Source organism: Amborella trichopoda, chromosome 5 (assembly GCF_054954075.1).
Source record: "Amborella trichopoda isolate Santa Cruz 75 chromosome 5, AtrichopodaSantaCruz75HAP2 v2.0, whole genome shotgun sequence".
Classification (NCBI taxonomy): Eukaryota; Viridiplantae; Streptophyta; class Magnoliopsida; order Amborellales; family Amborellaceae; genus Amborella; species Amborella trichopoda.
The window spans coordinates 11,939,153-11,950,517 of NC_142340.1; the positions used below are offsets into that span (position 1 = coordinate 11,939,153).

General features: G+C 35.4%; 1 protein-coding gene across 1 annotated transcript; it reads right to left on the bottom strand.

Moving 5' to 3' along the window:
- Nucleotides 1-3,890: 3,890 nt before the first annotated feature.
- Nucleotides 3,891-4,724, bottom strand: LOC18443614 (glutaredoxin-C1). The gene has a single exon (XM_011628535.3). The coding sequence runs from the start codon at nt 4,585-4,587 to the stop codon at nt 4,216-4,218; it is 372 nt and encodes a 123-aa protein (XP_011626837.1). The 5' UTR covers nt 4,588-4,724; the 3' UTR covers nt 3,891-4,215.
- Between the last annotated feature and the right edge of the window lie 6,641 nt (nt 4,725-11,365).

Below are 11,365 nucleotides of genomic sequence, written 5' to 3' on the forward strand. Positions count from 1 at the left end.
TATGACATTAAAATACGAGCTATTATAAAAAGTATTTCTATTCAAAGAGTTAATAAATTAAAGTGTCAAGGTAACATTGATATTATTGCAATTTTATGTCGCACTCTAATTCCCAATTTCAATTGGCCTCTCACAAAACCACTTGGAGGGACTTTTCTCTCTCTCTCTCTCTCTCTCTCTCTCTCTCTCTCTACCAATACCATTATCACACCCAAAGCCACCAAAGCACAACCACCCCCAATACCCTACCATATTGTGCCCTCATCAACACCATTATATCGCCATGAGCACCACCACCAACATTACTCAACATAATAGGAAATTTTAGTCCAAATCAGAACATTCAAACACACCCTAGACTGCAAATGATAATTCATCAAATTTAATATATCATACTTTAAGAAAAAAAATTCCTTTGAAGCAAACTAAAATTGAAATAAGAATTGTCAAACACTCCTAAAGTGCAAATAAATACTTATGATATTTAATTAATCACAATTTAAAATACAAATACTATTTAAATACAAATGAACCAGTGAGCTATAAAAGCTTGGCTTCCTTCCTATTCTTAGTCAATTCAATAGATCATTTTCATTGGTTTGTTATATATCAGATCCCCTATCCCTGAAATATGGGAATCATAGGAAACTTCAATTTACAATAATAAAAAAAAACCTAAATTTTGAGTTGGGGTTTTTTGTTTAAACTATTTGAAAAGCGTAATTTTCATATTCTCAGTTTGCAATAAACTTGAATTTAGGGTTATGCATGTAAACTAATAAAAAAACCTGAAATATCTATGTTTCCAATTAAATGCACCCTATCATAAAAGAAGCTTCTAACCTTGTGCTTGGAGGTATCTTGTGAGGCATGAATCAAGAAAGATAACACTATCAACTGTGAGGCGAAGAATGTTCGGCCTAACATTTTGGTCTTTAGATGCCGTGGGCATGGGTGGATATGAGCTAAGATTTATGAGAAATTATATATACATATTAATTGAAGGTTGTATGATTTGAGTGTATATTATGGCAATAATTGTAAGATTTGAGTTTTATAGGATTTATGAGAAATTGTACCATCATTATATTCTCATGATAGGGACATTAATATTTTGAAACAGAGCGATTTACATACGAATCCTAATTTTTTTTTTTTTAAATACAAAATGCTCTATTTATAGACAGAAATTATAAAGAAGGTAGGTCAACTCTTTTTTTTTTTATTTTTTTCAAAATTACCTCTTGGTTTGAGGATAGAATCCTCGGTCCCAATTTTAGTTTTTGGTTTTTTAGTTTTTTCGTTAGTAGGGTCATGCCCCAAGCTTTAGGGTAGTGCCTTACTAATGAAAAGAAAAAGTTGACCGACCTTCTTTGTAATTTCTATCAATAAATGAGCATTTCGTATTTTAGAAAAAAATTTAGGATCTGTAAAATCACTCTTTGAAATATATTAATTGAAGCCATTGGAATGATACCAACTATTCCAGTGAAGTGAGGCACCTTGCTCATCAGATTTTATGAAGATGGCAACAAGGATGAAAAAATTTGCATGCCTAACTACTTCCAATTAAGTAAATGTATATATTATGCAAGTTATAAATAGGTCCCTCAACCATCCGATGTAAACAACCAGTATTTAATAAAAAAAATAACAACTCTACACTGTATTAGCCCTGTGAGATTTTTACAAGATGAACATTGTTGAGTCAATGGGTGCGACACCAGCTGACTCATGAACGACTTTTACATTGTTTAATAAGCTATTAAAACTAGTTATTTGTATAACCAGACCTCAAAATATAATTAGAAAATATTGTGATGGCCTACAATCCAATTTTTTACCTACCGTGGTATTTGGAACTTTGAAAATAGCGCAAATCTGGTAGATCTAGATAGACTTAAATTGTTGAGAACTTCCTTATAAGATAGGGTTTCAAAAACCATACACCCCCTAAAAATTGTTGCAAGATGAACCCTTTCAAGCCTTCAAATCTATATTTTTTTCAAATCCATTGATCACTGTGGTGGAGAGTTTGGAGACATGGGCCTCACATAGTTTTTGACGTCAAATCTCATTACACTGGCGAGATTGAGGGCCTGCTATATTTGAGCTGGGGTCCTATGAAACCCGACACGGATGTTATCTAGCATCACAGCCCTTCCACAACCTACGCTTTTGCATGTTTTGTTGTATCACTCATTATAGTGGTGGCAATAACCCTTTTTTTTTTTTTTGAAAAAAAGGAAAAACTATTTAATGAGGTTATTTATTTTTGGTACAAAGTGGTCACAATTAATCTTGACCATTGGATGTAAAATTTGATAGTTTTATTTATTTTATTGACTAAGTTCAAACATCAAAAAAATATTTTTCCAACTTTACGATACACTCAAGCTATCATATCTTACGTCGGATGGTTGTAAGTAAATGTGACCTCTCATATGTCAAAGGTAAATGGTTTCATTGTATACAATCCCAAAAAAAAATTATATAATACTGAACCTTAAAAGTTGTGTGGATTACATCCACATCCTTTCATTAATGGTGAATGACAATACTAGCATACTGTAGCAAAACTGTATGTCCTACAAAAATTAAAGTTAAGATATTAATTAAAGGAAAAGGTTTATACAAGGATGAGGACCTAAATTAAATTAAGAAGCACCTCACAAATTCATTAGAAAAGGTTGTTTCGATGTTCAAAATCCTCAATTTGATCATTTTGACTTCAAAATGTATAGATATGAGAAAAAATAGATTTCAAGTTTTGGAAATAGTGCATCTTGTAATACGTTATTTAGACTATCAATTTTCAAGATTTTGAAGTGTATATGTTCGATCTACACTATTTTTTAGCTTTAAATTTTATAATTAGATATGAAAATAAATTTTTAGACCATCATAAAGATTTATGATACTGAAACAAAATATTTTAGCAATATTTGAAAGTACGCCCTACTTAGATTGTTTAATTAAAAGAAACTTAGGATCAATAATCTAACTGAGTGAAGCGGCCAATAAAAAACAAAAGAAGCAGTCAATGAAAAAAGAGATTATATACAATGAGACCATTTATCTTTATTATAAGGATGTTACAATCACTCTTGCTTATTAGATGTCAAATTGATTGGCTTGGGCTAGTCATGAAGTCCAAGAAATGTTTTTCAACTTTGGGTCTTTTCAATGATACTCTTACAACCACCCAATTTGAAATCTAAAAAACAAGAGTAATTGTGACTTTCTTATAAAACAATAAATAGTTTTTTTGTATTATTTTCTACATAAAAGAAAATGAGAATAAAAAATATTAAAAAATAAAATCTAAGGCCAGGTTTTCCTGTCAAAGAACCAACCAGAACCAAGTTGTTCATAGTGGGCACCAACCAGCTCCCTATATATTAGAAATCCAGAACGGACGATTCCAATCTGAATCACCATTTTTCTATACCTTTGGACAAAATCATACAGGGTTGAGCAATAATTTGCACATAAAGCGAACAATGATCCGGCTAGTGGAAATCAATTTTTGTTTTCTTTTCGAAAGTCGACCTTGAAAAAGGGTCGATCTTCACCCATCTAGATGGCCCACTCTATGTGGACTACGATGTAATCCTACTCTATAATATAATATATAGCCTTCGAAATCCAGAAGGGAAAGTTTTTCAACAGTATATAGCAATCACCTGCCATTCTTATCGAACGGAGGAGATGAGCAGCATAGGTACCCGAGTACCAAACAATGGTCAATCTCCACCGTTCATCTTGCAAATCACCAGTGGATCGCCCTCCTCCTCAGCCATAGGGGATACCATAAACACAATGTGCTCCACTGTCCCATTCAAAAACAGGCAACGAGAGAGAGAGAGAGAGAGAGAGAGAGAGAGAGAGAGAGAGAAAGAGATTCATATTAACAGTTACGAACTTATGATACAATAACAATAATAAGGATAGATATCCTTTTCTCAGAAGCCTCCATTTTTAAGAGCTTGAACTCGTTCAAGGTGTATGTACAAAGCTTTGAGCGATGGAGACGAAAAGGCATCCATACAAACCAGAACAAGGAAGAGAGAGAGAGAACAAGTATCATCATCATTCATTTTAAGTTTAAGCAAAAGAGAAGAAAGCATAACAAATGTAGAACTTTGGAGTACTAAGAAAACCAGAAAGAGAAACCACTCCAACTACTGAAATAATAGAAAGGTGAAATAATAGTTAGAGCCAGAGAGCGCCAGAGTCCTTGAGCCTGGTGAGAAGGTCCCCACTAAGGTGAAGGCCCATCAAGCTTTCAAGCCCACCGACGAGCTCCCCCCCAATGAAGACAGCAGGTGCAGAGAGCGAAGAGGAGAGGGCACGGAGGGCATCGTCGTCGGATTCGATAACGGTGGGGTGGACGCCGAGGGTGAGAAGGAGACGCTTCATCACGTGGCACATGCAGCACGATGGATTGCTGAAGATGATGACGGGGTTCTCTTCGATCAAACGCTTCGCCCTTTCGCAGGCAGTCTCCGTCTCGGAAGCAGCCGTTGTCGAGAGGGCCGACGTCGAGAGCGCTAGGCATGTCGCCCCGCCCCGACCGCGCTGCATCTCTCTGAGAATAATTTGAGAGAAAGAGAGAGAGAGAGAGGGAGGGAAAGAGGTCCTCCAAAATGATTCAAGGGAAGACAGAGAGTGAATTGACTGGTTAAGAGAATGAGGAGAGAGAAAAAGGATTTGCTTTGAATTTTAGAGAGAGAAAATTGGGGTAGGTCGAGGGGGATGGAATTCCGGTAACGTCGCCGCTGCGGGTAGACGTGCCGTACAGAGCGAAAGAGAGAGAGAGAGACTTAAGTGAGAGAGAGAGGGACTCTTGGTTTTTGAGGACGACTTTGTGGTTTTATAAGGCAAACACACGAGTAGGACCCTGTATTCCACGAAAATATCACAAATAGGTTTATTCCCAAAAAGTAAAGCCCCATCTCATTCCTACTTTCCCTCTCTAAATTGCAGCGTTAACCTCAAAAACTATTTTTACCCTAAAATAATTGAAAAATTAAAAGATGCGTAAGATTTTTTGAATTGGAGAATACTTGAAAATGGAGGAGTACAGATATTGGGTCAAAGAAATATCAGAGTGCCTTGCATTAGTGAAGGGGATTCAATGAATGTGATAAATTGATGTAATGGGTACCATAAAATTTGAAAAAAAATTGGCCAAATATTATGGATATGTGTGAAGCTTTTCAAATCTGCTTTAATCGTGTGTATAGGGATCCAAACAATATTTTACATAATGTTATTATTTCTTATGTTTTTCCTTTCTCGATGGTCATAAGTCTTGATTGATCAATAAAGTTAAAATACTCTTTTCAAAATAAAGTCATGAGAAGGGCACCCAAATAGAAGGTGCCAAAATTTTGAAAAGATATTTTTAATTTTTTAAATTTTATTCTCATTCAAGATCACCGATCCTGCAAATATTTAAAGTGCATTTTAATTCTACAATATAATCATTTTCTATTTTTTTTTGTTCAATCGGGTGACGGTACTTTTTTCTTCTTTTTTTTTTTAAACACGCATGATTTTTATTTAATTATTTTCTTTGAGGCTGGCTATTAGGTTTTCTTATGTATTCTTGGGAAATTTTACTGCAGAGAGCAAATGCACATTACAATCCCATGGAAGTAACAAGTCTTTTCACTTTCTTATCTTATTGTAATGTTTAAAATATAAGGACACATGGGCTCAATAAAAGTATGACTATTACTAAAACAGGATGAAGGATAAAATTTGTGTAGTCACTATCAAATATTTAAAAAAAAAAAAAACTCTTACAGTCTCTAAAGGACAAAACCGATATTTCGAACATATAAAAAATCATTTTACGAGCATGCCCTTGCTAAAAACGAAGTGCGCGGTTTTGGACGTGAGCGTGACCCACATGGGCTAGGAGAGGCGCGTGACGTCGTAGTGACGTCACTGTGTCTTCGCTGACGTGGCGGATCAACGGGCCCACCGCCTCCCCTCTTCTCTTGCGTCATCCCACGACCCGTTACTGTTGCCTTACGCCGCTGATGCCATTGTCGTGGCCAATGACGTCATTGGAATACACGCCACGTCGTCCCCCGAATCTACACCTCCGTCTACAGAAGGTGCCCCTGCCACGTCGGATGCGGAGTACGTGAAGGGTGGACTATCGAGCTTGGATGTCTCGAGGTTTCTATTTTTTAAAAAACTTTCATATAAAACTATAATGCTTCATATTATTTGTGGACCCTCTTTCTGTTTTTTTTTCAAATGGCATAACTAAATTCTTAAAGATTTCATTATACCCCATCATCTCTTATCTTCCTCTTTTAATGACTTTTGATCATAAAAATTAACCCTAAAAACTTTTTTAATGGGTGGAAAGGAAAAAAAAGTTCAAAAAGTTTTTTTTGATTGAAATGGTATAAAAAGATTTATTAGGGCTAATTTTATAGTCAAAAGTCAATTAAAGAGAGAGATAAGAGATGAGGGGTGCCATGAAATCTTCAGGAGTTTCCTTATGCCGCTTTAAAAACGGAAGGAGGGTCTACTGTGAAATAATATAAAGAATTAGGGTTCTATATGAAATTTTCCCTTTATATTTACATAAGGACTCGGTTCCCACATATGTAGAAATATGAGCCTATTAATAAATCTATTTTTGAGATGGATTTGAGGACTCAATTTTTAAGGACATGAAATCTCTAACATGGAGATCATGAATATGAAAAAATAAATAAATTTCAAAAACTACAAATAACAATTCTAGTAAGAAAACATTTAGACCATTATTTTTTATTGTTTTTAGATGGAATGCCTACTTGCAACCATCTTTAAGATGGATGCTTTACTCTTTTTGAACAGCATATGTAAAAATCCGGCCCAACCCACATGAAACAATTTTCCTTTACTTAAAATGCCCCTACCATGGTTTCAATACTGTCTGTGAAAAATTTCTATATGGCATGTGCATGCCTGTCTTGAATCTTAACCAGTGTTTTAAAATGTGGATCAGAACCGATCAATCTGGATAGGAATTGCTCATGCCAATCTGGATGCTGTAAAATATTAAGAATAAGTAGGTTTCCCCAAATAGTTGGGAAAATGCTTACTGAGGGACTTATGACCTCACTGAGGTATGGTCCTTGATAGAGCATAATGATGGACCAGTACTCGTATAGTCGACCTTAAATAATTGGGAAAATGTTATGATGATAATGGTAGGTTTCCCCATGAATCGGCTGGTTTTGATTGGTTTCGACTGGTTCTGTCAGAGAACTTTATAGAACCAGCCCCACTTTTTAAAATTTTTAAATTTTTAATTTTTAATGACCGAAACTTATGGGTTTGAATCAGTTTTGGCATGTTCTAAAATAGAATCGATCAGTTCTATTAGAGAACTAGTTGAGAATGCATGAGTAGCTTTGAGATGGAATTTTATTGAAGCGTATGAGGAGCATATTGTATACTAACTCTTTGAGCAAAATAAGTGTTTAAAAGGATTTTGTCTACTAATTTTTTTTGAAATAAATGTAAGAATCGAAAACTTGATTATTGTTAAAAAAGTAAATAATTTTGGATTTTGAGTTCTAAATGCTTAGATATCGTGATCCAAAAAAATTGATATGCTCAATCTTAGGATGCTATTATTTTCAACGACATACATGATTTATTTTATTCGACTTCATTTATTTCATTTTATTTTTAAAGTTTAGCAGCTAGTTTGAGGAGGCTACATCAGGGGCTGTAAAAATACTCCTAGACTGGTTTTACCTAAGGGAGTAAATGAAGGAAATGCTACCTCAAGGGAGCATAGAACATTGCTATTTGCAATATAATTTTGGGTGGCAATACAAAGGCAAATCCTGACCAGAAATATCACCATTTTAAATTGAATGTTATTTGCATTCTTGATTTTGCTACTCCCATGGAAAATATGGAAGGCAATACAAGAGCCCCTATTGGCTAGATTTGTACCATAAAATAGTAATACATGGACAAAAATAAAAAACTTTCCCTTTTTATTTCTCAAAATCTTGTGAATCTGTTCAACAAAAAACATACTTATTGTTTCAAAATTAAATTTTTTAACTTAAAGTTACGCGTCAAGTGAGTTGGCTGATCAATCTTAATTATTAGATGATAAAATAGATTGAGGTTTTCCTTCCTTTGAAAAAATTCATTATTCATTGATATTCCTCTTTCACTTGATGCATGAAAAATGTGAACTAAAATTCATTCAAGGTGTTTCAATTTGACACGTGGGGTTGCGTTAGGCTCGGTAAAATGTATAAGATAATTACGTATTCATTTTAAGTTTCTAGACCACCGTCTAGGTTGTGTCTGGGTCCAAGTGACCCAACCGAGGTCTAGGTTAGGTTTGGGTCCAAGTGAAACCTAGTTGGCTCAAAACGCATCCGGAACCAAGTCACCCGGACCCGACCCTTTCCCACCCTTGAAACAACCATAGCGAAATCTAAGTTTCAAATGGAACTTAGCCCACCACTACTGTCCAAGGTATAACCAAGTTTAAAATAAGGAAAACCAGACTTCATTGAGACGCACTCATCCCTTTTATTTTGAGTATTGGACACGAATGCGCGAGATGGTTTAGCTTTCTTCCAGGATTAAATGACATTATCTTGGAGAGTACAAGATGCTCCCAGGTCATGATGAGAATATAACCAAGATACAATCAAGTTCAATGAAGCACAATATATAGAATTTTTTGTGTTGCATACTCGAGATGAAATCTTCGAAAAATATAGTTTCTTATGTTGATTTGGCCTTTAGTCGGTTTGGACCAAACTTCAATTTGGAGCAGGTTTTAAGGAATTTGGTTGGATAAATCTCAAGATACATATTTTTTAAATCGGATGTTTGTAGGAGTGCCATTGACTAGACTAAAAGTTCAAATTTTTTTTTCAAACTTCATGAAACATCGCAAACCATCTAATTTGACATTTAATGATTAAAAATAATTGTGACCTCCTTGTAACAAATATAAATAGCCAATATACAATCCCATTTTTTTATATATTCACTTATCTCATTTCTCCCTTCTTCACCTCTCCTCCCCTATCATTACCCTCATGTGATTTTCAATTTTTAATTTAGCATGCATGTTTTGTTCCCTTAGGACAAAAATATACTCTTTCTCTCTCAAGAAAGACCTTCCAAGGAGGAATCTTTTGATATTGAATTTTAGAATCCTTTACCTACTAAGAGAAGAGTTGTGTTAGGTAGGACAGCTAGCGTAAAACTGTTATATCTTTTCATAAATACTTAACCTATTAACAAACCAAATAGTTAGGATAAGGCTCAAATTATAATGATAATGATTCTACTTATGAATTGAGGGTGGCTCGGACTAGGCTGCAGGGTTTCCCTCGTGTCCTACATTTCCGAAACAATGAACCACCAGGGGACTTCTCATGTGTCCCAACCTGCGTCCTACAATGTCCCAAACAGTGAAACGTAAGGGCAGACTTTGGTACTTTTCTTTTATATTTATTTAGAAGACAATTAAAAACAATTGTAATTGCCGCATTAGGACAAGGTCCTGCGCCCGCCCAAGGTCTCATGAGCGTCGCAAGAATGATTGGGAGAGCTGATGACATGGCATCAGTTGACACGTGGCAGGAGGACATAGTTCCTTAGCATAGAAGTATCGGTGAGCCATCAAATAATAATTTAGTATTGTTAAAGCTGGGGTGGGTTACTTTAGGGTAAAGGCTGTCCCCCATGAAGAGGGAAAAAGCCCATAACAAACAAATCGAACCCCAGTTAAAATTAAACATTCAAAAGGCAAAGGCACAGTGCCAGTCTTGAAGACTTCCAAAGGCCCTGCCTCCAATCTATATCACCCCCCCTCAATCTAACTAATCTCGACTACATCCTTGTCTTTCTGCTTCGGTTATCAAAGGTTTCTTATTTCGCAATAACGGAAGCACTTTTTCATTCTTGCACTCGAAAAAGAAGATGTTCCACATTAATGGATTTGGGTCCATAACTGTAGGTTCCAATGCACGAGATCTTGTAGCACAAGGAGTACAATAGAAAACCTGAGATCCGTTGAGAACAGTCGGTCAAAGGAGTGGAGCTTATAGCGAAACGGCGGGCACACTCACGCTAACAACGTACCTTTCACATGATGGGTCAATAAGGAAATGGGAATAATGGCTTAAGCCATTAGGTGTAGGTGCTTTCCATTTGATGACGAGTTGACATCAACTTTTTATAAGCCGTTCTCAGTTGATTTTGGAACATTCATCCGAGGATGATCCTAATCGATTCCAAAACTTATTTGAATATACTTGAGGATGTCTACCAACTATGACCGAGCTTTTTAAAAAAAAGGTGAGGTTTGTATATGGTGCCATCTTATACGATAAAAGTTATAGTGTAACAGTTTCGATTTTCGAAACTTTATGATGGCTTGAAAATCCAAGTCTTACCCTAATTGTAAAATTTAAAATTTAAAAAACAATGCAGATCAATCGAAGTTATGACTATAAGACGGTACATGTAACTTATTACAAGATGTATTGTTTTTAAAGATTTGAAATTCTTTTTTTTCTTCATATCCATGCATCTTGAGGTTGAGATAATAAATTGAAAGATTTTTTAACTTTAAAATACTCTTTTCCTATATTTTTGGTGTAGTATAAAGTATGAAGTGGTTACTTCTATGGCATAAAGTTGCACCCCCGTATAAACTTTTTCCTTTAAAAGATCCCACACATCGTTCGAAAAGTACAAATTTCTAATTATCGACTCTACAAATGCACACGGAATCGGTCGAGCTGACTCGCCAGGGCAGTGCCGAATTCCAAGGCTAAAAACACTGCTCTCAGCCAACCCATACTTTGACTTTAAAGTGGATGTTTACCTATTTTCAAAGGAGTAAAAAATATGGCATCTCTAGATTCAATGAGGATACGTGATTAAGTTTTCGCTGACTCAAATCAATTTGCCCATCTCAACTTTCCTTCTCTCTCTCGAGATGCTTTTACCTGATCCACTTTGGTTCAAATTTAGGCTCCCCAAAATCCACATGAAGGGGCCGCTCTCCAAAATCGGAATAGAGGATAGGGAGTCTTAGGCCTTCTCTTCAGTAAGGGAAGAGATTTTCTCACAATGTTTTTTTTTTTTGGGTGTGGTTTGCATAAGGTTGCAATCAGTATTCGAAAAATCGAACTGGCCTTGAAAATTGGTTATGCGCTGGGGTTCAAGTAGCCAACCGAGCGGCTCTTGACCGGTCTAAAATGTATTTTAAAAATAAAATTATAAAAATTATGAAAAGTATATTTATAGTTCGATTTATCAAAGCACATCTAAATGAAGTTGAAAAATATGA

What these genes read in the sequence shown, in the direction of transcription:
- LOC18443614 (XM_011628535.3), bottom strand. Translation starts at nt 4,587, where the DNA reads ATGCAGCGCGGTCGGGGCGGGGCGACATGCCTAGCGCTCTCGACGTCG.